The sequence below is a fragment of the Ammospiza caudacuta genome, chromosome 3, assembly GCF_027887145.1.
Source record: "Ammospiza caudacuta isolate bAmmCau1 chromosome 3, bAmmCau1.pri, whole genome shotgun sequence".
NCBI classification, from domain to species: Eukaryota; Metazoa; Chordata; class Aves; order Passeriformes; family Passerellidae; genus Ammospiza; species Ammospiza caudacuta.
Genome location: NC_080595.1, coordinates 5675453 through 5702508, shown reverse-complemented (window position 1 = coordinate 5702508; position 27056 = coordinate 5675453). Strand labels below are relative to the sequence as shown.

At 46.3% G+C, this 27056-nt stretch overlaps 1 protein-coding gene across 2 annotated transcripts in view; it reads left to right on the top strand.

Moving 5' to 3' along the window:
* The window catches only part of ACSS1 (acyl-CoA synthetase short chain family member 1), a 39405-nt gene extending 18078 nt beyond the window's left edge, over nucleotides 1–21327 (top strand). Inside the window, exons 6-16 of one of the 2 annotated variants that reach the window (XM_058802766.1) lie at nucleotides 1073–1220; nucleotides 1512–1649; nucleotides 2225–2317; nucleotides 6564–6676; nucleotides 7259–7385; nucleotides 9533–9660; nucleotides 11430–11493; nucleotides 12055–12173; nucleotides 13915–14166; nucleotides 14711–17194; nucleotides 21111–21327. In XM_058802766.1, the coding sequence (XP_058658749.1) occupies nucleotides 1073–1220; nucleotides 1512–1649; nucleotides 2225–2317; nucleotides 6564–6676; nucleotides 7259–7385; nucleotides 9533–9660; nucleotides 11430–11493; nucleotides 12055–12173; nucleotides 13915–14088 (1104 nt within the window). In that variant the 3' untranslated portion in view covers nucleotides 14089–14166; nucleotides 14711–17194; nucleotides 21111–21327. Of the gene's footprint in view, nucleotides 1–1072; nucleotides 1221–1511; nucleotides 1650–2224; nucleotides 2318–6563; nucleotides 6677–7258; nucleotides 7386–9532; nucleotides 9661–11429; nucleotides 11494–12054; nucleotides 12174–13914; nucleotides 17195–21110 lie in introns of both variants that reach the window. The other variant, XM_058802765.1, reaches the window with a different exon arrangement.
* The last annotated feature ends 5729 nt before the right edge of the window (nucleotides 21328–27056 follow it).

The following is a 27056-nucleotide window of genomic DNA, read 5'->3' as shown; positions in this document are numbered from 1 at the left end:
TGCTTCTTGAAGCTTCTGGTCTGAGGTCTGCATATTAAAAGGTAACAGTGAGATGAGGAGAGGACTGTGGTTGAAGATCCCCATCTGGTTTTAGTGGTATCACCTGTTTGTAATCACACACAATTCATGTGAAGGTTTTCCTTCTTTAGGCTGACATGGCTGAATTTTTAGAAGATTTGAATGCTCAAGTGTCATGAAGGACATTTTTTTTATATCAGCTTTCCTAAGTGACAGCATAAACACCAAAGCATCTCTTCCTTAGTCCAGAAGGTAGATCTGCACACTGGTGCATTTTCTCCACCTGCAGAGTGCATGAGAGGGAAAGGCACATGGAAAAGTGAGGTGAGAATTGTCTTTTCTAGATAGAGAGATCAGCTGACCTATGTGATCTCTGTGGTCTTTGCACTCACATGTGACACTCTTGTCACACACTCGTGGGTTTTTTTTAGTTCTGATCCATAAACCTGACTCCTTATGAGTCAGGACCTCTTCACCATATGTAGAGGAGTTAGATTTACAGTGGGAAGCATTTGCCATATCCAAGAGAAGATAATGAGTTCCCCAAGATCTTTATCTTGAGTTTGATGAGCAAGGAGAGGGTAGCATCTGGAAAGTGATGCAGTCATATAGAGAAGCTGAGCAGTTAAGAATATTTCTCAGTAAATGTCTTATGGGCACCTATCTCCAGGTAGGTGATCCAGATCTCTCCAGATGGAAATCTGTTGATATTGGTGAAGGATGTGAGACTCTGTGGTCTGCAGTTTCCCTGCGACTCAGAATCAGCTGTACTGTGTGGAGCACCTGGAGCAGGCATCCTTAGGTATCCAAGGCTCTGAGCTTTGGTTGGAGCTTTGTTGAGCAGCTGCTGGTACAGCTGTGCTTCCTGTGTGTTTGCAAACGTGCCAGGAGCCTGGGAGCCCTGGTGCTGCTCCCTCTGATTCCCTTCCTCACCTCAGGCTGCTCTTTGTGTGGCCACGGCTCCACTTGCCCCGTGCACTCTCCTGCTCCCAGCTGGATGCCCAGCCCAGCACCTGCACCAGGCAATCAGCTGGCCTTACATTTATCTTTGCAGTATGTGTTTGACTACCAGCAAGGCGATGTTTTTGGCTGTGTGGCCGACATTGGCTGGATCACAGGACACAGCTATGTTGTGTATGGACCACTCTGCAATGGAGCCACCTCTGTCCTGTTTGAAAGCACTCCCGTGTACCCTGACCCAGGTGAGGAAGTGGTGGGAAAAGGTTTGGCTGGATGTGGTAAAAGCGGTTTAGAGACCTGTCCAGAGTGAGTGACCTGCCTGCTCAGGAGAGGTAAGCTCCATTGCTTTGGATCATGTGTGTACAACACTCAGGAACATCTGTGAATCCAGGGTAGGGAAAAGAAGCTGTCATTGCTTTTGCTGTGTACTCACAGTAGCAACAGCTCCAAGCTTTGGCCGTTAACCTTTCAGCTGAGTGTTTGCAGCAGCATATCAGTGCTGGAAAGGGAAAAAGGCACTTTGTGATTTGCAGGTCGTTACTGGGAAGTGGTGCAAAGGTTGAAGATTAATCAGTTCTACGGCGCACCTACGGCGATACGCCTGCTGCTGAATTATGGAGAAGAGTGGGTGAAGAAATATGACAGATCTTCCCTGAGGGTTTTGGGTTCAGGTAAGGGACATGAAATCTTCATCTGAAAAACACAAAGGGCTCTAGCTGGTGAAATGAAGATGCCAGAGGAGCTCAGCTGATCATGTGGAATGTGGTTAGAAAAAAGATGATAAAGCAGGCTCTGTGTCTGATTTTCAAATATTTTCTCAGCAGCAAAATCACATTTTGGGTCCACTGAACTTTTGTATGATTGCCTGTTTCCTGGATTATTTTGCAGGATCACATTCTTGACTAAAAATATTTATCTAATGTTAAAGAGCATCACTTTGAATTTTACTGGCATAGGTGACCCAAGCAGCATTTTTCTGCATTATTTTCTATTCTGAAGGTTCTTATTACATGACCTGCATTGATTAGTTACTTTCAGTGATGTTGATTTCTTGCCTTTTGGTCCTTCTGGAAAAAGTCAATCCTCATTTACAGGAGTGCATCGCAGTCCTTGGTGCATCCCAGGAAAAGTGTGGCGAGCGTTCTGCTTGGAGATCTTGTGTTCAGCTTGTGGTGCACCGAGAGGGAGAATGAACTGCCTGCAGTCTCCTGGGTCTCAGGCTGTTTTCTTTCTTGTTTTGGTGTAGTGGGAGAGCCCATCAACAAGGAAGCTTGGCAGTGGTTCTACCAGGTGGTGGGAGAAGGGCGCTGTACCCTCGTGGACACGTGGTGGCAGACAGGTAAGAGGCAGCACAGGGCACCCTGACCAGTGACAGGCTGCTGGTGGGGAGAGAGGGATCAACACATTTCAGTTTGATCCAACAAGTCTGTCAAAAAATCCCTCCTGGCATTTGGGTAAGCTTTGGAGAGTCACTGGGGAGTAACAGTAATTTATGTGCAGAATGTGTTTTACAAAAGCAATAGCAGTGTTGGGTTTTATGTTTTCCTCTAAATGTTCTTTGATATTTTGAGTGTTGGAAAATGCCAATTGCTGCTAGAATGATGAGGCAGAAATTGAATTTCTGGGCAAAGCTGGCAATAGTTAACTTGAATTGCAAAACTCATGTTCAGTTTATTAGCTGTACTAACCTTGTTATGGTGTTATCATGCAAAAGCACTGAAAGCACCACATGGCCACAATCTATATTTAGGTGTGCTTTGTTCTCCTTTCTGGGAATGATCAGGGCAGGATGGAAAACAGCTGTGTGGTCAAAGGGACCTGGTGCAACTGCTGGTGCAGATTGGAAAGGAGTGAGTGGAGACTTGCTGGCTGCCCACCAGGAGGACAGTGCCATCCCCCAGCAGGGCTGCTGAAGAGCACCTTGTCCCATGATTGAATTGATGTTCTGTAGCTGCATTGGCCCTGGGGCTCTGATGCCTCAGAAAGGATGCACCTGTGTATTGGCAGCAGGCTTGGCCCAGCTGAGTGCAGCAGTTGAGGATTTTTTGCTGTGTGCAAGCTGCTGGACACAGTGGGTGCTGTCTCCAGTCCAGCTCCCTCCTGGCCCCCCTGGCCACGTGCTGTACCCAGAGTGGGGCTGCACTGCCTGTGGGGCCCTCTGCTTGAAGAAATCCTGCAGCTCCTTCCTGGCTCCTTCTCAGCACCCAGTCCTCTCTTTTCTGGGCACCAGCACTCAGGAGTTGCTAGAGGTGTCTTGCAACATGTCCTTCTCAAGTCATGAGATCCAGTTTGCCATGGAGACAGGAGCACAGCTGCTGGCATTCTGCCTCTGCTGAGAAATAGTCTTGAACTACCATTGAGCAGCATATTCATTCCCTTTCCAGTCAAGCTGCTCCTGATTTTGTCCTTATTCCTGCTAGCAGGCTCTCTATCTCAGTGTGATAAATTTTCTTCTGGCACACAACCAAGTTCCATTTAATCCAGACCAGACTTGCAGGCTCTTTTTTTTTTTTTTTTTTTTTTTTAATTTTCAGATTTGAAATAAAACCACCTCAGAATTCAGAGCAGCAATGTTAACTGCTATCTACCTCACCTACTGATTTCTTAAATCTTTTGGGTTCCTACATGCTGAGCAGAAGGGAAGACGACTGGTTGGGTCTTTTCTCATCATTTGCTTTCTTCCTCACTGCTCTGAAAGAAAACACCATGGAGAAGCAGTTGGTTACTGCACACTGATGCAATTGAGAAGAATCCAGTTTTGCCCTAACACTTTTTGGTTTGTTTAACTGGTGCATGCAGTGTTCATGCTGTGTTATCTATTTCCTCCAAAGTACAGCGTTATATCTTGTATTAAACTGTATTTCTTCTGGGATTTTGTCAGGTGAGGGGTTAAACAGTCTGTTAGTGCAGAGTACTTGGTCTTGCCTTGAGCCAGGCACAGTTTTGTAGGTAAACAGTTACCAGCTCCTGGAAGCATAACTAATGATAAATATTTATGACATTGATTTTATTAGAAAGTGGAATCAAGCTTTTTCTACAGCTGATGCTTTAATGAAGAGGAAGCCAATTTAATCCTGGAAAGATTATATATGCCATTTAAACATAAAAGGAGCGTGGGAAGGAGCAATGTGATGGATGCTGGCTGTGGTCCTGCAGTGTCACCTTTCCCATGCAGCCCCAGAATTGCTGGTTAATTGTGCTGCTGTGTCCTCCACGGGACACTGCTCTCCAAAGCACCAACCTGTTGCCAGCTAATAAAGCCTGGCAGGCATCAGCAAATGGTGATTGAAGAATCCACTTTAAAGCCTTTGGATGAGGCAAATGAGTGAGAGAGCAATCATGAGAAGCAATTTTAATAGTGGGGTGAGTGCAGATGAAAAATTCCTATGGATCTTGCTGTTCAGATACCAGGTTGTGATTGACAGGAGTAGGACCAAAGCTGTGTTTGAGTTTTAGGTGTAGTTCTTCATGATGCAGAAGAGTCACTAGGTATTTCCACTTTTGCCACGGATTTCACCAAAAAAAGCAGCCATGAGGAGTCTCAGGTTTCTGTGGTTGAGGTGACTCGCGAGGTTTTAGGAAGTCTTTTCTTCCCCAGCCCCGTGACCAAAAAAGAAGTCAAAATTGTTGGTTTTGTTGGTTTTGCTTTTCAAGGTTGTTTATTTTTTCTTATCTATTCCATTCTTTCTCTGACCCACTGAGGTCTGTCCAGCAGGTTGGGTTGTGACACACTGACTGCCCTTGAGGAGGTGTTAGCTTTTTATGCTAAGAATTAAGTGCACTTTATTTACAATAATTTTCCAATACCTATCACCTATGTTAGACAGTTTCTCTACTCTAAACCAATCCAAAAGTGCCACCATCACAGCAGAAGATGGAGGGCAAGAAGAAGAAGAAGAAGAAGGACAGGACACGCCCAGATTCCTCCATCTTGCTTCTGGAACCCCCATTCTAAAACCCCAAAATTCTACTTTTTCATCCTGTGACAAATTAACTATCATTCTACTCAAACTCTTGTGGCTAGTAACTCTTCACACAAAGTTGGTAATTGTTTCCGTGGGCTAAAATTGAAGGCACAGGTGTTTTTCACTCTGTGCCAAGGTCTCTGAGCCCCTTGCCAGGGTCTTGAGTCACCCAGAGGAATTCCTGGGTCCCGACAGAAGAGAAGCTGGTTTTGAAAGACATCTCTGGATACCCCATGGAAGCTTTTGTTGTTGGCATTGTCTCACAATGATTTAGACTGGGCTGGTGCTTCTGGAGCAGATTTCCCCAGAGCAGTGACTCCAATCTGTCTGTGGTGGCAGAGAGCTCTGCTCTGCTGCCAGCCAGGATCTCTCCATGTGAGAGGGGAGCCTTGTTCCAAGCACCCATCCCCTGCTCACACCCTGCTGTCCTTGCCCAAAGCCTGGGTGGGTTTGTACCCTGCTGACAGTGTGGAAACACAGCTTTTCCCTGCCAGCTCTGCCTCTGAACAGAAAGCCTTCATAAGGGCAGGGTAGAGCCTAGGAGTTTGGCTTGATGTCATCTGTCAGTGGCTAAAACTGGTACTTCTAAACCAATTTATAACAGGTCTTCACCATGCAAAAAGCTTTTAAGGCAGCCTTGCTACCATGCAGCTCCCTCGGGAGTGAGGCTTTGCTGGCTGGTGTGTGGCTGGGATGTGGCAAACACCATGCTGGAGCACAGCTCTCAGTGCTGCATGGAGGGTGAGGAGTGGCTGAGCAAGAGCAGGCCTCAGCTCACTCAGGGTCCCTGTTCTGGTGCAAACAGAGGTCAGCAGGTGCTTCCTCCTGGAACAATCCAAGCTCCTCTCTTCAAAAGTTACAGGAAACATGAAGTGAATGCATGCCCATCAATGAAATGAGAATATTTCTATGTGTGAGCCACATGTGAAAACATTTGCCGCAGATCTAAAGCTTAAGGACATCAGAGACCCTTCTTGAGAGCTGGATGCCAAGTCAGGGTCAAAATCAGCCATTCCAACCCCTGGTTTCAATTTTCACAAGCTCAGCAAAGCTGGTAGAGGAATGCACTCTCCATGTGGCAGAACTCACCTTTATTTATAGAGCTGTATTTTTAAAATCCTTACTCTCCTTTGTTTTGGTTTCTCTCTTGTGTTTCAGAATTAGATTTAGAACAGAAAAGACCTCATTAAGGCTGGAGCCTGATTTAATGCTCATCCCAGCAGGAATGAAAAAGGATGATTAAACGGTTCAATTTTGACTAGAAAATAAGCTCAACCTGCCTGTAAGGGGTGGGTTAATCTCATGCTCTGTAATAACAGTAATTCACACTCCTGAAGTGTTTTTCCTGCTAACCTTAGACAGCTGTGGAAACACTAGAGGGAGATAAATCCCCTGACAATGCTGATGCTTTCCCTGTAAAATCACTTCTGGGTCGGAGTTGGGGCTGCTGAGTGCTGCCCATGCCAGGCCTGTGCTTCTGGGTCCTGCAGAAATCATTCCCAGTGGCTCTTTCTTGCAAGGTGCCTTCACTGTTTTCTTCTTGGCCTAAGAAGAGCTGGAATTTGCTTTCCCCCAGCAGCGGATGGACTACATATATTTTGTTTTTAATTTTTCTCCCAGAAACTGGTGGCATCTGCATTGCCCCACGTCCCTCCGAGGAGGAAGCTGAGATTGTTCCAGCCATGGCTATGAGACCTTTCTTTGGGATTGTGCCTGTGCTCATGGATGAGAATGTGAGTTGGAGCTGTGCTGGGTGCCCAAGTGAGGAGCTGGTGTGTGTTTTATGCTTTAATCACCTTTTGGATGGCAAAGGAGCAGGATCCAGAAGGAGGCTTGTTTCTCCTTAAAAGTGGGGGAATAGATGATCAATTTACATTTATGTATTTATATAACTTTATATATCTATATGCTTATATATTTATACATTTCTATATTTCTACATTTCTATATTTCTATAATTTTATATTTATATATGCATACATTTTATCTTTATATATTTAGATAATAGCATAATTTAGTAGTTATATATTTATATTTTATGTATATTTATATTAACATATTTAATAACTATTTATAAATATTTATATTTATATGTAGATAGAGAGAGAGAGAGAGAGCATATCTCAGTTGTCCATACAGATTTCTCAACATAGCATTGCAGGTGTCTGCAAGAGTAGTTTGCATTTATTGTGACCCTCCCCTGGCAGTCTGCAGTGAGCAACAGGGTGACTCTAGCTGGATCAATGACACACAGAAGCTCTTTATTATTCCTCTTTTGCTCACCTGTGTCATCCTTGCTGTGCTTGAACCTGCAGGGAGAGGTGATAGAGGGCAATGATGTGTCTGGTGCCCTCTGCATTGCCCAGCCATGGCCTGGCATGGCCAGAACAATCCATGGAGATCACCAGCGCTTCATTGATGCCTATTTCAAAGCCTACCCAGGTAAGGAAAGGGCCAAGGGAAGGCAGTCTCACTGCACTAATAAGCCCCCTGAATATTTTCAGCATGAAATTATTGAATACTGAATATTCAGCATGAATACTGAATATTTCTGTGCCATGGTGGCTTAGGGTGTGTGTCACAGGTTGCAAGCAGGCCCTGATGGTTTTAGGTAGTGTTGACCTTTCTAGCTTTCAAAATGGATGTATTTTCTAGAAAACTTTATTGCCCAAGCTTTAAAGTCCAAGTATCTTTTCTCTGGAGCTTTGTATCTCACTTGGAAAAAGGTATATTGGATGGAAAATACCTCATGCATCACTGAATCTTAACCCTGTGATGCAACCTTCCTTTTTAAAATATGGTCAAGTTGTCTGGTAAGTAACTAGAAGTGGCAGGAAAATATTTTTTGTAGGACATTGGACCAGACAACTGTCTTCACTCAGGAGAAGAAATTCAAAGGGATTTGAAAGCTACAGGGTGGCAAGAATTAGACAGGCAATCCTGAAAATTGTACAAAATACAAAATGGGCTGGATAATAAGAATGGGAAACTGGTACAAGAAATTGAATGACCCCATAGTCTCTTATTACTCTCTGCATTTGCATTTATGTCTTGTTGGTGTTTAGTTGGTAGTTTAATTAATCTGGAAGGGCAGAAAACATGACTGAAAGTCCATGAACAGGGCAATAATGGGTCCTGGCAAGAACCACCTTTGGATTTCACAGCAGTAGCTGCCTGCTGCTTCTCAGATGTGCCACTGGAACAATCCAGATCCAACATGGGCTTGGTGAAGAGCCAACACAATCTGTGTCACAGGATGTTCCTCAGTGACACTGGAGTTCCCAGGAAACCTTGGGCCTTTTCCAGTTTCCATCAAATGGTTTAGGCCCTCCATGCTTATCATGGGCTGGTTTGGAGTTTTTAGCTGATCTGATTAGCAATGTTTCTCCCACATTCACCTGCTAGAGAGTGACTGTTATCTGGGATCTGGATCTTTGTTAGCCGGGAGGGAAAATGGCTTTTCATCCATCCTGGTGTAAGCGATTAAAAAAAACCTGGCAGTGTTCCCATGTAGCAAATGTAATAGAGCTGCTCCCTTTCAGCTGAACAGCTGGACTTTTCCACTGGCTGCTGCCAGCAGCACTTCTGAGCTTGACCAGTTGCCTGTGGCATGATGGCAAATGGCATCTGAAGTGGTTTTGCCTTAGCACTGTGTGCACCAAGAGGTGTGAGCACACAGCTGCTGTGCAGATGTTGGCATGATCTCTTAGAGAGATCAGAGAGCCCTCTTGGTTCTGTAAATCCAGCTGAGCATGGTGGGTTGTGTGGCTGGGCTTGGTTTTACATCAGGAACGTCAGCCCCTGGTTGCTGCTGATGCCTGCAGTGATTTGTCCATCTTGGCAGAGACCTGAGTGCCACAGACATATTTTATGAAAAGTCCTTTTGTTGGGATCTTTTCTCCTAAGAAGCTGAGAAGCCTCAGAAATGAAATGTAAACATTGATTATCTGCTGCTGTGGAATGCAACAGGTGCATCTTTGATTAGTCCATGTTGATTGTTTCTAATTAATGGCCAATCACAGTCCAGCTGGCTCAGACTCTCTGAGAGTCATGAGCTTTTGTTATCATTCCACTCCTTTCCTTGCCAGCCTTCTGATGAAATCCTTTCTTCTATTCTTTTAGTATAGTTTTAATATATATAATATATATAATACAATAATAAATCAGCCTTCTGAAACATGGAGTCAAGACTCTCATCTCTCCCCTCATCCTGGGACCCCTCTGAACACCACCACACCTGAGCTTCACCATCTTGGTGCTGTTCAGGTGCCACCATCACCCAGAAGATGGAGGCTAGGAAGAAGGAAAAAAAAAGGACAGGGCACCCCCAGATTCCTCCATTTTGGGAGGCCCCATTCTAAAAACCCCAAAATTCTACTTTTCACCATGTAACAAACTATCATTCTACTTAAACTTCCGTGGCCTGTAATTCCTCATATAAGGTTGGTCATTTTTTCCTCAAAGGCACAGGGGTGTCTTGGGCTCTGTGCCAAGGTCTCTGAGCCCCCTGGCAGGGGCTGGAGCCAGGGGGATGTCCTGGATTCCAGCACACTGGCACACGTGCTGACCTGCCCCGTGTCTTTCTGCAGGTTACTACTTCACAGGGGATGGTGCTTACAGGAGCCACCAAGGCTACTACCAGATCACAGGGCGCATGGACGACGTCATTAACATCAGTGGGCACAGGCTGGGCACGGCAGAAATTGAAGATGCAATGGTAAGAAGCTCCAAGCAGGTGGGGGTCCCTTGGCAGGGCATATTCTGTGGGGTGGGGTGACCCTTTCAAAGCAGCTTTCAAACCCCTGCCCCTGCATAGGCACGGCTTGATGCACAATGAACAGCAAAGGTGCAAGAGGAAGCAGCTCCCTTATTGAGGAGACAGCAAATGAGCAAGTGAGGGGAGCCACGCTGTGGGCAGTGCCTGCAACTGAGCTCTCAGGGCTGTGTTACCTCTCAGTGATGCAGTTATATGGTGGACACTTCAAAAATGTCTCTCCTATTTCTTCCTTCCCCTCTGCTAATATCTTGCATGTGTGAAAGAAAATATATTTGGTGTTCGCAGGGGTCCCAGGATGAGGGAAGAGATGAGAATCTCGACTCCATGTTTCAGAATGCTGATTAATTATTTTATAATATATATTAAAAGAAAATTATATATTAAGACTATACTAAAAGAATAGAAGAAGATATTTCATCAGAAAGCTAGCAAAGGAAAGGAAGGAATGATAATAAAATCTTGTGACTGACCAGACAGTCCAAGACAGCTGGACTGTGATTGGCCATTAATTAAAAACAACCACATGAGACCAATCACAGGTGCACCTGTTGCATTCCACAGCAGCAGATAATTATTGTTTACATTTAATTTCTGAGGCTTCTCAGTTTCTCAAGAGAAAAGATCCCAACAAAAGGATTTTTCATAAAATATGTCTGTGACAATACCTGACCTCTCCTCCCTAAACCTGTGGTTCCTGCTTATCTGAACTGGCTGGGTATGCCTTAGAATTAGGCAATGTTAAACACAAAGCAACACTGATTTATGTCAGCTGCAAAACTAGCCTGCCCTTTTGAGAGAAAATAATATTATCTCTGGAAATTGAAAACAAAGAGTCCTCAGAGGGTTTATATTTAAAGCTTGACCTGTATATTTATTTCTATATTATGTGCCTTGCTTGCAAATGGCACTATAAATGTAGCATCTGATGAACCTGAGCTGTGTTTGCATGGAATACAGGATCCTACTTTATCCTTTATAAAAGTAATTATTTTGTCTGTGCAAGTTTCTGACCATAGCTACAGGCTCCAGCTCCTCTCACAATCTATGTATGTGTATGCATGTGTAAAAGAAAATATATTTGTGTGCCTAGATTGCTCTATGATGTTTACTTTCATATTTTAAGGTAATTTAAGATAACATAATCCATTCTTGGGTGTGGGATGCAAATGCATGGTTTCTTCTGGTCTGTGCAGAAGAATGTTGAATTAAACTCTGCAGTGCAACAGAAATAATCACTGATGTGTAGCATAGTAACAAAAATGCATTTTGGGTTAGGGAATGAAGAAATCTGATTCTTTCCACTTTCTGGTGTGCTTTGGGCACTTATAAACACAAGTCCAGTGTGGGCTGTGATGTTGGCAGCTTCCCTTTTTACCTCTGCTGGCCACAGCTCTCTGTAGCACGGAGCACTGCAAGGCTGGTTTTGCTTGTGGTTTGGCAGTGGCCAGTTGCCATCTGGGACCACAGCCATGCACAAAGAAAGAGAAAGAGGCTTTCCAGCTGTGGCAAATTCAGCTTGGTGTGCAGTGGGCTTAGCAGTGGGTGGTTATTTTTTGTTTATAAAAGCAGGGCCAGTGCAGAGTTACTCCCTGAGACGTGGCTGTGGCCATGGCCACCAGCTGACCCTGCAGCGGGACATTGGCATCCAGCTTTCCTGTAGGGCTTTCAGCAGCTCTGATTTGTGTATTTTTGCTTGACTTTTCGTGAAGGCTGATCACCCTGAGGTCCCTGAGACAGCTGTGGTTGGGTATCCACACAAGATCAAAGGAGAAGGTATGTGAAAAGCAGTGTCCTGACATGACACCTGCACGCACTTCCCTTAAATTCTAACCCTGCTTGTTAGCAGTTGCTGAGGGAATGGGAGGGCAGTTTTCTTTAGGCTGACTGGCACTGCTGCCCCAAGAGACAAAGACAGCCAGGAAAATAGCTACATGTTCCTAACCTGGGTGTTACTCCCTAAACTGTTTTCATACTTAGTGTTCGTGTATGTGGTAGAGCTTCCTTTAATAGGATTGTGCTTAGAAGTGTGCTCTGAACAGAATGGGAATGGCTGATTTACATTGGGCAACCTCTGATCCCAATAACGCTTTGGTCATTTATGTTGACTTGTCATTGTCACTGACATCAGTCACAGACGCCAGGAAAAGGCTGGGCCATCATTTGAGGGCTGCAGTCTGACTTGCCTTTGTAAAAAAGATCAATAGTTTTCTTGTCAGTCCCTAGATTTTGCATAGGAATGATTTGAAACCTACTTTGGCATTCAAATGAGCATCCTTGGCCTTTCCAGACAGTATCTAATGTGATGTTTGTGGTTTCTGCTCATTTGTCTTCCAGGTGCCTTTGCTTTCATCGTGCTAAAGGAGCAGACAGCTTGTGTAGACCACATCAAAGAAGAGCTCAAAGCCATAGTGGCTTCCAAGATAGCAAAGTATGCAGTGCCTGACCACATCCTGGTAAGTGGGAGGCTGAAACTGATGCCAGCAGCAGGGAATGGTCACATCACACAGCCCTCAGTGTCCTGCCTGCAGGATAAAGAGGCAGGAAAACAGCACTGGCAGGAGGGATCCAGGGAGGAGGAGGGCAGGTGCAGGGGTCTGTCTGCATGTGAGAGGGGCACTGAGAGGCAGTGGCACTGCCCAGCTGGCTTGCAGTGATGGTTAGCCACATGCAAGGTGGACACCAAGGCACAGGCAACAGAACAGGAGCAGCCAAGAGTGGCTCCTTCAACTTGGAACACCCCAAGATATCCTCAGTGGACGGGAGAAGCTTCCAGAGCTTGCAGGTGTGCAAGGGAATGCCTCCATTTCCCTGTGGTTTGGGGTAGTCCTACAGAGAAGTCCCCTAACTCTTTCCTTGCATGTCAGTAAATGCTACAGAATTTTGTAGCCTGCTTGGTCTGATTGTGCAGCAAAATGTGAGACCTGTTGGTGTCTCTGCTCACTGTCTGAGAACTCTTCATCAGGCTCACATTGAGGCTAAAGCTTTGAATTTGCTGCTAAGTCCTTCCAGGAGGCATAGCCAAGGCATTTAAGATTGTTCTGGACGTGAAGGAAGTTGTGTAGGCTGACAGAAACCAGGCAGAGAGAAACATCAGCAGACAGGAGATATCCCTGGAGCAGGAGACCCTGCAGCTGATGTGCAGAATTGTGTTGCTTTATATTCCTGCTCTGTAAAGCTGAATAGATACTTTTTTTTTTTTTTCTGTCTGTTCTGGTAATGTGTTGAGATTTGTGTCACCATTTGTGCCTAAGTTTTCACGTGCAATTAGATTTTAATAGTTAACAGCATATTCAGGACCTGATTCCTAAAGGAGCTGTGCGTCCTGCAGTACTCAGTCTGGACATGGAAATGGGGAACAAAATCCACTTAAAAGAAGAATAAAATGTATGGCTAGTGACACTCCTTTCCTTGGACGCAATCTTGTGTGCTCCACAATTGTGAAAAACGCCAATCACTTGTTTTTAAAATTTTAAAAGTTTAATAGTAATAAAATGGTTATAAAAATAGTAACACAATTAGAGTAATAATAATTTGGACAAATTGAATTAGGACAATATGTGACAATAAATACAAAGAGTTAGGGACATTCCAGGTACCTCTTTCTGGGCAGCACGAACCTGAAAAAGGACCCACGTTAACAGAGGATTAACCCTTAAAAGCAACAGCCTGTTGGATATTCATACACCTCATCCATGATGCATAAATTCCATTCAAACACAGGATTCTGTCTGGTCAGTGTCAACTTCTTCCTCTGAATCCTGACAGTGCCTTCAAGGCAGGAAGAAGTTCGTTTCTTCTGCTAAGAGGGCAATAAATTCTTTTTCTCTGAAAGATTGAGGTGTCCTGTGGCTGCTATCTTGCTGCAAGTCCTTTCTTTTAGAAAAGTATCCTACATAGCATCGTTTCTATTTTAACAATTTTTATAACCTAAAACTATATTTAACACAGTACTTAAGAGAATTAATGCAGCATTACTTTCTAACACAACACATATAATATTCATTTTAATATCTGCGAAAAGCCAATATTTAAATACATGCATTTTTCACAATGATCCATTTCCCAGGAGCCTCAAAGGAGCTGTGGCCATGAAATAGGATGTGCCAGGCTTAGGATAGTCCAGCCAGATTTCCTTGTGTGTGGTTTCCAGCAGGACCCCAGTTCCATTAAGGTGCATCCTTCCCTCCTTTGCAGGTGGTGAAGCGCCTCCCTAAAACCCGATCTGGGAAGATCATGAGAAGGCTGCTAAGGAAAGTAGTGACTGAGCAATCAAGCAACATGGGAGATGTCACCACTCTTGATGATCCAAGTGTTGTCAAGGAGATACTGGATGCTTACCAGAAGTACAAGGAGAAGAATTCCTCGTAACAGGCGGCTCTGGAATTTCTCTCCTTCGGAAATGCGGAAGGTCTCAAATAACCAGGAAAACAGCACAGCTCTCTCTTGGTGGTTTTTTAAAAAAGTTTCCTTCTAGGGGAACAAGATTTTCCAATCCACAACATTTTTTGGGGTGGCACAGGGCTAGGAGCAGCTTGCAGTTTTCCACCATCAGTGAACTCCTTTTCCTTGTGCTCAGGGCTGTATGGAGCAGCTGTTGGTGGTTTCCATGAGCTGTGCTGAAATTTAACACGAGCTAAAGCAAGATGCAGATGCTCTTTTTAATGTTCCTCTTTTTAATGTTACTGTAGTACAGAGAAATGTTTTTTACACCATGCTACTTGCTGTTTTAAAAGAAGCCCTGGAAAACACTTCTTCAATGTTTTCCCTTCAGCTTGGATATCTGAGTGTAAGCAGCTGTATTTCACTGCAACTCTGGTGCCTTTCCAGCAATTCTGGCTATTCTAGAAGGTGTTTCATGTGCATTATTTACTAGGGACACGAGAAGGACATGGCCACTCTGATAATTCTTCCTTGACTTTACCCATTATTCTAATATCTCCTTTCCTCATATGGATTTGTTGCTGCCACCACGTGTCCTGGGACTTCCCAGAGATGATGAGCCTGTGACCCTTCACGTCCCACCTTGGTAACCCAGCACCAGCACTTGCAGCTGCAAAAAGGAGCCACAAATCCCCCCCAATGACTGGATTTCCTCCATATCCTCAGTGCACTGCTGCCATGCTGATTTACCAAAGAGTTAAGTGCCACAAACTGCACAGTCCTCTAAAACAAGTGCCTCTTGCCTTCTGGAAAGTGAAGCAGCATTCCAGACCAGCAACCTCAGAACAGCAGGGAAAAACAGCCTTTGTCATTCCTGTGCTTCCAAGATTGCAATTAATGTAGTCAGTGTTTTATTTCTGGACTCATTTTATCATGACCACATTCCAGTTGAAGTGCTCCTTACATTTGGGCTGTACAGAGGAATTTGCTAGTAGGGTTATTTATTCCTGAATTTAATTGGAGCAACACTGCTTTTTCCAGGGGAATTGTGTACCAGAAGGACAATTTGTGCACCCACCTGGAGGCAGGGAAGGCAGGAGGGAAATGGGAAGGTGATCTGTAGGACTGGGAAAGGTGTGGGGAGGTTTTTGGCCAGCAAAGATTCTGGTACCACAAGGGGAAGCAGGTATGATAAGTTCTCAAAGACAGGTGCGGTGCCTTAGATCCCAGAGTTCCACCAGCTGCATTTGCTTTTTTAAAAAAAAAATTATTTTAAATGTCTCTAGGGACTGAATAATACAGTAAGGAATACCATGCTTGGTTAAATATCCCATCCTTCTAACTGACATGCATTTACATAAGGTAAGTAGACACCCTGTGGACTTGCTGGGAAATTGAAGATCAGAAGGTTTGAAGGTTTGACAGGATGTTAATATTTTAGGAGATAGACAGTACTTTATTGCCATTGCAATGGAAAAAAGAAAAGACCCAACCTGCTTCCTTAAGTAATTTTCAAGTGGGAAGCAGACAAGAGTTAATGTTTTTGACAGAAAAAGTGCTCTCACTTGTTTAAACAAGTTGTCTCCACACAGTCTGAAATAGCAATGTGGAGGAAGAAAAATTACTTTTGAACAAGATTATACACTTTTCCTTTAATCAAGAAAGCATTTCTTATATTATGGACAATTTCCTTGTCTTGTTGACCTGAAATTTCCCTGTGTGTTGTCCCAGTGGTCACAGACCCATGGTTTAATCCATCTGAACTTTCACAAGCACTGTCTGTGTGAGGGGCAATGTGCTTTGGTGCCTTGGGACATTTGTCATCCAAATCCTCTGCTCAGGGAAAATGAGAGATGGGTGCACTCCCTCCCCTGCATCCCTTTTGTCTCAGCTTGCAAGGGCTTAGGGACCATGGCTGCCAGGGAGGGTCCAGGCTGGCCAGGAAGCTGCAGAAGCACAAGGAATTCACAGCTGGCACAGCTGTGCTGCAGATGGAAAGTTGTGGGTGCCACATCCCTGAAAATGTTGAAGGCCAGGTTGGTTGGGGCTGTGAGCAGCCTGGTCTAGTGGAATTTGTAGGGGGGTTTAACTAGATGGTCCTTGAGGTGTTTTCCATACAAAGCTCATTTCCACAGCTGAGCTGTGGTGCTTGGGATGCCCACCTGCTCAGAACACTTGGGGTGCTCCAAGAGAGCAGGAGGTGCTGCTGTGCTGCCCTCAGGGTGTCCTGCAGGGGACACACACAGCTGGTGCTGGGCAGCCTCGGTCTCTGGGTGAAACTGCAGCTCCTGCAGTGTCCCAGCCCTGGCTCTTGGAGCTGACAGCTGTGCCCAGCCCATGCTGTGGCACCCCGAGTCTGCTAAAAACACAGCCAGGCAGGGCTTGGAAAGGGCACTTCTTATGGAAAGCAGGATACTGTGCCTTACTGAGTAGGCTACTCATAGAAAGCTTTAAATTGAAATAAAAATTTTACATTTTCCTTCCAGAGTTTAAAGTTTCCATCCAGAGCAGTCCCCATTTCTTCTTTCTACCCACTGTGTCTGCCAGCTGCAGCAGTTGCCTCTTCCCTGCAAGCCTGAGCTGAGTTTGCATTTCCATCAGCAGCAGCCCTGGTGTGTGGTGACAGTGCTTTCCACTTCATGGGCAGCAGCTTGTGGCTCAGGGAGGGACTGGCCCACAGAACTGCTGCTGGTTTTCTCAGTGCCTGAAATGCCAGGAAGGAGGAGGTTTCTGAAGTACCCCAGGCCTGCAAGGCTCTTAAGCTGATCTTCACCAGTCAGTGGTCAGAGATCAGTGGGATCACGGGACAAACTTGGGGGCAATTGCTTCATTTAGAAAAGCAGAGTTGTTGAATTTTTCTAAACCTTTGTGTGTTCATGAGTGATGTACATTTTGTTTGTCAGACTGCCTTTGTATCCTCATTAAAAGAGATCCAAAGTCAATTTTACCTGTTGCCATTTATTGCAAAGGGCCAGTATGCTTTTGTTTCCCCACTCACTTTGCCAAGACCTGATCATGGTGCTTTTCCCCCCAGGTGGAGATACAGACCATGATTTTTCCAATTCTATAAAGGGAAAGCTCCATCTGTCTAGAAGTAAGTTTTGTACAGTCTAATGTTAAGCCTTTAATTCGATTTTATTTACTTGTAATCATGCTTTAAACACATTTCTTGTCCTTTACCAAAACCAGTGTCTTCACTGATCTCTGATTTCATATTTTCAGTAAAGGAAATAGGTGTGATGGGCTGACTTTCCATTGTAGCTGTCAGACCTGTCCTGTCAAGGGTCTGGGACTTTTCAGTTCTCTGAACTTTCAAAGGAAGGCAAAGGGAGTTTGAGATCAGAATGAATTGTGATCCAAATTGCTGTTTTGCTTTGCTCCTTTTCCCTAAGCAGTAGCTCAGAGGAAATGAGTTAATGTCAGAAAAGTGCCACTGCAAAAAAGAGCAAAGTTGAAGAACGTTTGGATGTCAGTAAGCTGCATGTCTGCTATAAATCCTGAGATCCTGCTGCTTTACATGTTTTCCTGTGTGAAGCAAACAGAGAATAAGGAATGGGAATATTTAATTACCATTAGTTGATATGGATAGTTCTGTTCCTTGCTTTGTGCACAAGCAGAAGGAGTGAGAGCAGGGTGTGTGTGGGCAATGTGAGAGACAGCATTGTGTACAAAGTGTATTGCTGTTCCAGAGACAAGCAGGTGAGAAGGGATTTCTTCCCAGGTGCCTTGGATCATTTGTCAGTGACACAAAACACATCCTCTGCAGGGTGTCCTGTCCCTTAAGGAGTGAGAAAGACTGAGTTTCACCCTCTGCCTGCCCCCTGGATAAAACAATAGGTGCAATGAGGGGATGAACACCATTAGCCTTCCTTATCCAGCAGCTGCTTTTGGAAAGGTTCCAGTGCCACTTGTGGCCCTCTGGCAAGTCACAGAAGGACACAGAAAAGCAGGTGTACATCTCCTCACTTTGTCTCTCAATGCTACAGCTGCTCTGATCTATTTACTGATAATTTACTGGTAAAAGTGGAGACTGTTTTCTGGTCTAACACAATTATGTTCAAGGGCTGCCTCTGTGACCAATTAAGGCCACAGAAATTGATTTCAGAAACTGGTTTCTGTTTTTCAATTACTCAGGAACAGATGATCCTTTTCCACCTTGAAAACAGACAGTTCTGGACAGGGAATTGCCTTGTGGCTCACTCTAGAGGAGAAGCATGTTTGTCATGGCAGTGACCCCAGTCCTGTTTTGTCTGGGATAGAAGGATTTGGGGACATAACCACCTTTTGCAGTGAAAACTATCATGGCTGTGCAAAAATTACCAGCCTACAAACAGTGGCAATAAAATCTGCTGTGGCAGATCATTCTTACTCTTGCTTCTGTTTCTCTGTAGCTTTTGTGTATCTGCCTTGACTCCTCATGTCTGAGCTGACAGCTTACTTTGAATTTTGGGTATGATGAGGCTGGGAGAGTAGAACCCAGTGCTTTTTAGTGTTCATCCTGTGCCTGGCATGCAGAAGACTCATATTTCTTTTTATACTGATTGAATTTTGGGGATGTGATTTTACTTTTCACTGCCTTGGTCTTCTGCATTCCCAAGAATGACAGCCTCACAGCACAGTTAGATGGGGTCATGGAATAGAGGCCCCAAGGTTCTGGGGTGAGCTGGAAGGTGGATGTTCAGGAATGTGGATGTTCCTAAGGGATCAGTGCTGCAAACTTCATTTACAGCTGCTGGGCCTTTTGCCTGAACTCAAGCAGAGCACAGAGAAAAGGTCCCCCTGCCATGCCTCCCCTGCTGCCCAGGGATGAAAGGATGAAAGAAATGCTCCAATGATGATAATGACAACAACGAAACTATTTTTTACAGCAAATGAGCACCCAACACCCTCCAGCCCTCCCACACTGGCAGGCTGAGTGGTGCCATTTCCATAGCATGAGGTGCTGGTAGTTGATGCCCAGGAGTGCTGCTGGGCTCAGAGAGGCAGAGTGTGTACAAAAGCTGCATTCCAAGCCCTGATCATGAGATTCTGATCGCCCAGAGCCACTGCAAGTGCAGCAGCTCTTCTTCATTCTGTGCAGGTGAGAGCCCAGCCTTGGAGCCTGTCCCTGGGGACAGGGAAATGCTCTGAGTATAGTTTTGAATTCTCAGGGACAGTCAAAATGAGAATTGTTTTGAGGCAGGTGTTGTAATGTTGGGTTTGGGTGTATATGCAGGAAAGAAAGCAGGAACAAACCCCTTGCAGAACAAAGGAGAACTTTCCATGGCAAATTTACACCTTACAGATACACTGATCATATTGGCCCACTGAACACTGATCATGCTTATGTTGAGTTTGGGTGTCTCTGCAATAAAGAAAGCAGGAAATAAACCCCTGGAACAATAAGATACAGCAAAAGAGGAACATTTGGATGGTGAATTTGTTTCCTACAGCTCCTGGCCAACCGAATTCTGGGGTCATCTGCTGGGGAGTGCAAAGCTGCTTTTACTTCCACTCCTGGTGCCATTGTTTGTGTCCCAGCACTTTGTTTGATGTAAGAGAATGAAACAAAATCCCACACAACAAGCTGCAACCCAGAACTGAGTGGGAATAACAGAAATATAGGACTTGTAAAGTAGATTTGGAAAGGATCTACATCCCAGACAGAGTGAAAGCCTCAGGCTTGGCCTGGCTGGGCTTAGGGCTGGCTGCCCTTGGGAAGGGAATGGAAGGGGATGGAGCTGGGGTGGGGTTTTGCAGCCATGGAAAGGAGAGGAGCATGGTGAGCGTGTCACAAAGGGGCAGCCCCACGCTGGGCTGGTGCAGGGTGTGCTGGACACGGCCCCAGTGGCAGCAGATGTGTCTGGCTCTGCCTCTGTGTGCCGAGCGCGGCGATTGGAGTCACCCGGCCTTGTTCTGAGGCTGGGACCGAGCTCCCAGCGCTGCCAACCCCGAGAGCCACCCCAGATCCACACCCTGACACTTCTGCCTGGCAGGAGCACGGGTTCAAACATGGATTTCACCAGAGAAGGAAAGGCCATGGAAGGAAAAGGTGAACATAGAAAGGAGCGGAAATGCTGGAGCCAAATGGAAAAAATTCCCCCCAGACTTCAGGGAAAACTGGTTCATGTTGGTCAGTGGTGGCTCTGTGTCAGAGCAGGTGCCTGGCAGCTACATATGATCCTGCAAGGACACCCATGGCATTACAACACTGTTACATTAGTTTTTGCTGCTTTCTCCTTTGTGACAGTGGCCAATGACTCCTTCTGTCAGCCAGGACAGGCACTGTGGCCACAGCTGACCCCAAACTGGACATGGTCATGAGATGCAAACTCCGTTGCTTTCTCTGCCTTCAATGCTGAGTCTCACTACAGATAAATTTCCCGTTCTTCCTTTGCTTGCTGATGGGGTCCAACATTGAGGATGGAATTAGGGTGCTATAGAAACGCCAATAAGGCCTGCCTGGTGCCTGAGAGGTCTCTGTGGTTTTCAGAGCTAGCAGTCACAGCTGTGTGGGTATTTCCTGCAGATTCACACAAAGCCAGCCTCAAGAAGGAATCTTTTTTCCCCTCTTACCATTGGAGCCTTCCATCTTTCCCTTCAGACTTGCTAACTCAATACAGCTCAGAGGAATTAAACACAGCCTAGTTCCAGGAAAAATAAAACCAAAGAAATTGTCTCAAAAATTAAAAAAACCCTTCAGTGTCTCAGCCATTGGATGTGTTGATGAAAAGGTGGGAGTTCCCCTAACTCAATTCTTGCCTTGTGAGCATGGCTGAGCCTCACACAGAGGTGAGGTTGGATCTGGGCCATTCTCTGTTGGGAGGAAGGGTCTTGTGGCAGCCCAGAGAGGCTGTGCCCATTGCCAGGGAACAGCTGAGCCCTGCATGTGCCCCCTGCAAGGAGCAGGAGATGTTTCCCTGTGCAGATGTTTAAAAGTTTCCAAGGAATCTGTCCCATGAAATACAGGGCTTCAGATGCTTTAGGTTTGCATTGCAGGCTCTGATCCATTTTGTGTCTCCACTTTGCAGGCCTGACTGGCTCCCCTCTTGCCAAGAGGTTTTTCCTGGCCAGTCCCTCCATGCTCCTTCCCTCCAAGCCATTGCCTCCCATCCGGAAGAGCTCCCTTTCAACCAAGCCAAGCAAGATATTGAGCAGAGAGCTGGAGATTGGCAAAAATGTCACCAGTTATTATGAGGACAGTAGGAAAACCCAGGAGCAGAGTTCAGAGAGAAAAGGACATCAGGTAAGGAGAGTAAGCTAAGTCCAGTGTGGTAAATTTTCAGTTTATGTGCAGTAGGAAATGCTCTGAGACCTTTTCCTGTGCTGTGATCCCAGGGACATCCTGCAGGATGGCTTTGTGGGGGCTTCAGAGATGGAGATCAGCACTGGCTGTGAGGCACCTCAGGGGCAGGGAGAGAACAGGGATCTAAACCCACTCCATGCCATCCTAAAGGCCAGTGGAGGCTGTGGCACCCCAGAACACCTTGATGCCAATGCCAGCTGGGAATGCAGCCACACTTACAGATTAGTGAGCACCATGAGTGAGCTGAGAAATGTGGGATGTGGTCTCTCCCTCACCAGTTCCTGTCACAGAGATCTTTTATGAAAAATCCTTTCTTTCGGATTCTTCCTCCTGAGAAGCTGAGAAGCTTCAGGAACAAAATGTAAACAATGGTTATCTGCTGCTGTGCAATGCAACAGGGGCATCTGTGATTGGTCTCATAGAGTTGTTTATAATTAATGGCCAATCACAGCCCAGCTGGCCCAGGCTCTCTGTCTGAGCCACAAACCTTTGTTATCATTCCTTTCTATTCTTAGCTTAGCTGGCCTTCTGATGAAACTTTTTCTTCTATTCTTTTAGTATAGTTTTAATGTAATATATATCATAAAATAATAAATCAGCCTTCTGAAACATGGAGCCAGATCTCTGTCTCTTCCCTCATCCAAAAACCCCTGTGAACATGGTCACAAGTTCCCTTTCCATTCCCCATCCTGGGCCAAGCTGCTGCATCAGTTTGACTTTTCCTGTCAGGTCCCAGTTAAGAGCATGGCTAAACTTTTTGAGGCATCAAAGGGGGCAAGCTGGATCCTTTATCTGAGCACTCTGTTCTGCTGTTTCCAGGTTCTCCTGACGCCCATATGTCCCAGTGTTGGGGTTGTGAAGAAGAGGTCACTGCTGCCACCTTTGATCCCCCCTATAGGCAAGGCAGGCAGTCCAGCCCTTGGCAGTGAGTACAAGGTGAAGGCTGAGCATGGCTCAGCCTCACACAGAGGTGAGGGGGAGCTGGGGTGGGAGGAAGGCTCTCGTGGCAGCCCAGAGAGGCTGTGCCCATTGCCAGGGATCATTTGTGCCCTGCGTGTGCCCCCTGCAAGGAGCAGGAGCATGTTTCCCTCCTGTGCAGCTGTTTACAAGTTTCCAAGGAATCTGTCCCATGAAATAAGGAGCTTCAGATGCTTTAGGTTTGCATTGTGGCCTCTGTTGTATTTTGTGTCTTCACTCTGCAGACCTGACTGAGCGTGGTGATCCCAAAAAATTTTTCCTGGACACTCCCTATGTCCCCTTACGGGCCAAGCTCTTGCCTCCCATCCAGAAGAGTTCTCTTTCTTCTGAGCCCAGTAAGATGCGCAAGAAGAAGAAGCAGGAAAGTAGGAAAAATCTCACTGTCTCTGATGACAGCTGTGGGAATAAGAAGGAGCTGATTTCAGCAGGAAAAGGATGTAAGGTCAGGAAAAAAAGCAAAATCCTGTGTGATAGATTTTCAGTTTATGTTCTGTAGGAAGCTCTGAGCCCTTTTCCTGTGCTGTGAGCCCAGGGGAGCAGCTGGGCCAAGGAAGAGCTCAGCTGGACACTGTGCTTCAGGCTGTCTTTGCAATGGGTCTGTAGTGCAGAATTCATGTCCTCAGCACGGATCAATAACAGGAGAGGTCTTTGAATGGTTTCTGGGCTCTGTCGTGGTTCTTCGTCTGTCTCATGCCTGAGAAAACACCAACAAGGAGTCAGAGCACCTCAAGTTGTCCAACCTGGCCAAGTGTATCTCGGTCTATCCCTCACCATTTCTCTTTCTATTCCGTATCCTAGGCCAAGCTGCTTCATCAGTCTGACTCTTCTTTTCCTGCCCAAGCCCCAGCTAAGAGCATGGCTGAATTTCCTGAGGCATCAGATGGGGCGAGGCTGGATGCTTGAGCTGAGCAGAGTGCTGTGCTCTTTCCAGGTTTCCTTGATGCCTGTGTGTCCCAGTGCTGGGGTTATGAAGAAATGGTCACTGGGACTGCCTGTAATCCCCCCTATCCCCAAGGCAAACCATCCAGCTCTTGGCAGGGAGGGGAAGGCTGAGCATGGCTCAGCCTCACACAGAGGTGAGGGGGAGCTGGGGTGGGAGGAAGGCTCTTGTGGCAGCCCAGAGAGGCTGTGCCCATTGCCAGGGATCATTTGTGCCCTGCGTGTGCCCCTTGCAAGGAGCAGGAGCATGTTTCCCTCCTGTGCAGATGTTTACAAGTTTCCAAGGAATCTGTCCCATGACATACGGAGCTTCAGATGCTTTAGGTTTGCATTGCAGGCTCTGATCCATTTTGTGTCTTCACTTTGCAGGCCTGACTGGCTACCCTCTTTCCAAGAAGTTTTCCCTGGACACCTCCTATGTTCCCTTACCCTTACCTTACCCCAAGTACTTGCCTCCCATCCCCGAGAGCTCTCTTTCCTCTGACCTCAGGAAGAAGCTGCCACCTGTCCAAAGAGTATTTAAAAAATAAGATTTATGTGTTAGGTTTCATAGTCAACAGATACTCTATATGTTCTGTATGTTCTGATATTTAGATGTAATTTTGAATACATGTGTTTTGATTGTATCTTTAGACGTTGAGAACATATTTTTAATTGTATATATTTTAATGATTTTAAAAACTTAAATAAATAAATTTAATTTAAATAAACCAAAAGGAGAATGTGAGAGCAGGACTTGCTAGCCTAAAGATTTTGGGAGTGCAGCTCACTCAATGTGCCAGTGTCTCACCACGTCCTTTCCTCACTGGGCTGCTCCTCATCCACTTTTGCCATGTTTTCTTTGTGTCATTTGTGCTGCTGTTTTTAGTTTGTCATTACAATGGCGCCACACATTGACATGTTTGGGGTACAATGTATCCAAAAGATCCTGTCTAGTCAAAAGTTTTCTACCTAGATGAGTTCTGTGCTCAGCGAAGGCCTGAGCAAAGAAACCAAGAGGAGTGTGCCCAAGTGGCAAAACTTTGCTCCTTTGCAAACTCACTCAGATCTGGCTCACCTGGGTAACCTGTTCCCAGCGCCTCACCACCCTCACAGTAAAAGAATTTCTTCCTGGAAAATTGCAAAGAGAGTAAAAATATTTCTGTAAATACATCAGCAACAAATGGAGGGCTAAGGAGAACCTCTGTCTTCTCCTGGACATGGGGACAGACACAGAACAAAGGTTGAGGAAAAGACTGAAGAACTGAATGCACTCTTCTCTGGGTAAAACCTGTCAGGATGGCTGGGCCCAGGGAGTTGTGGAATTCAGTGGAATTAAATCCAGCTGGCACCTGGGCACAAGTGGTGTTCCCCAGGGCTCAGCTGTGATTCCCATCTTTGTCAATGATGTGCAGGGGAGGATCAAGGGCACCTCAGGCAGTTCACAGACATGCCAAGCTGGTTGGGAGTGTTGATCTGCCGCAGGGCAGGAAGTCTCTGCAGAGAGAGGTCCCTGGGTGAGCCCCAGGCAGAGCTCAGCCCTGGGCATGGGCAGCACAAAGCTGTTTCTGAAGATCCCCATGGGCTGAGGGGAGCTGTGTGCTGCCAGCTCCTCTGTCCATGGGCACGGTGGGAAGGGCGGGTTGGGCATGGCCAAGGTTCAGTGACCACCCACAGGAAAAATTTCAGAATTTTCAGGAAGGAAAAAACCCTAAACCCTGCCTCTAGATATGTAGGGGGATAGAATATAAGAAAATAAAGATAGTGTAGAAAGTAATCTCACCCCTAAGGAGTTGCAGCTGGGCCAATTATCAAAGATTAGGAACAGGCCTGACTTTACCAGGCCCCAGCTGTGACCAGTGAGAAGAAGAGGGCTTCTCTTCTTCTAAAAGAGTGGGGTGGCTGCTTAGTGAAGAAGAAAGAGTCAGTACTTGGAGGAGTTGCCCACAAGAAGCACCAGGAAGGTTTGAAACTCTTGTGATGAGGAGACAGCGGCATGGAACCCCTGCAATGAGATGACAGCACAGGTAAGGTTTGGCTTTGGAGCTCCTCCTGGGGCAGCTCAGGGAATGACTCACATGGGTTCAGCTCCAGAGCAAGCAGGGTTGATGCCAGCTTGCCTGTTGCTGGGCCATGTCCTGGGCAGAGTAGGCAGATAAGGTGTCCAAAAATGTAACAATTGGTGTCCAAGGTAACAATAAGGTGTCCAAAAAGTGACAATTGGCTCAGCTGCCCCCATCAGCACTGCGAGCTTTGGCTGTGCTGCTCTCCCTGCCCCACTCCTGCTGTGTGGGCTCCTCGCTGCTCCTTCCCTCAGGCCCTGGGGAGGGAGAGACAGCTGAGGTTGTTGGGTGGCTCACATGTCCTTGCCGGTGTTTTGGTTTTCTTTAAATTTTTTTATTTGTTTATTTACTTTATTTTAAAATTTATTTACATTTCTTTAAGGGTTTTTCCGGTTTTTTACTAATTTCACGTATCTCACACCGAATGCGCAGAGATACGCCGATTGCGCACGGCTACGGCGACTGCGCATACTCACACCGACTGAGCAGGGTTACGCCGATTGCGCAGAGCTACGCCAATTGCGCATGCTCACACCAACTGGGTGTGGCGTAAAAGTGACTTTTTTTCCTCTCCCCTTTCCAGTTTCCACCCCCTGCAGAGGCAGGAAAACTGCCTTGCAATCAAGCACAAAACCTGCCTGGCAAGCCCAGGATGCCAGGAGTCAGCAGCCATTTCTCCCGGATTTCCCCTTTGGTACTGGCAGAAGTCACTCCCGGCCGAGCCGCCATCTTTGTTGTGGTGCCTTAAGCATCCCGCGCTCCTCACACAGGCGTTTGTCCAGTTCGGGTCGTTTGTCTCAACCCGGCCTCGACACCGATGCCGGGCTCTCAGCGCGATTTTCCGCCGCCTTTCCCAACGGGACAAAATGTTTGGCGGGGTCAGCGGCACCGGAGCCCCGCAAGCCGCGGCAGGGAGCGGCGGCGACGCTTTTGCCGGGGGTCTTGCCGGGACCGCCATTTTGAGTGTGGCTGGAGCCCGACGCGGCTCATGCAGGGTCCTGGTACGCGGGCGCTTCGCCATCTTTAAATGGCAGCTCTGTCCCCACCGCGCCTCCGCGGGCCCCGCCGCTGTCACTGTTCCCAGCCACCGCCTCGCAGGGCGGCCGCTCAAGCCCGGCCGCGCCCCTTTGTACTCCTGACTCCGCCTCACCGCTCCCCTCTGCCCGCAGTGCCGCGCTCTGCCCACAAGGCGGCAGCACCGCCCCCGGGCCGCGCCGGGCGCCCTTGCGGCAGGCAGGGAACGGAGGCCGAAGTTTCCTTTTCCATTCCCTTCAGCCCCCGCAGCTGTTCCTGCGGTTTAAGGGTGAGAAAAATGCATGCGTTTTATGACTGGCTTTTCGCAAATATTAAAATGAATATTATATGTGTTGTGTTAGAAAGTAATGCTGTATTAACTCTCTTAAGTACTGTGTTAAATAGAGTTTTAGGTTATAAAAAATGTTAAAATAGAAACTATGCTAAGTAGGATACTTTTTTAAAGAAAGGACTCACATTGAGATAGCAGCCATAGGACACCTAAATCTTTCAGAGAAAAAGAATTTATTGCTCCATTATCAGAAGAAATGAACTTCTTCCCGCCTCGAAGGCACTGTTAGGATTCAGAGGAAGAAGCTGACACTGACCAGAATCCTGTGTTTGAATGGAATTTATGCATCATGTATGAAGTGTATGAATATGCAACAGGCTATTGCTTTTAAGGGTTAATCCTCTGT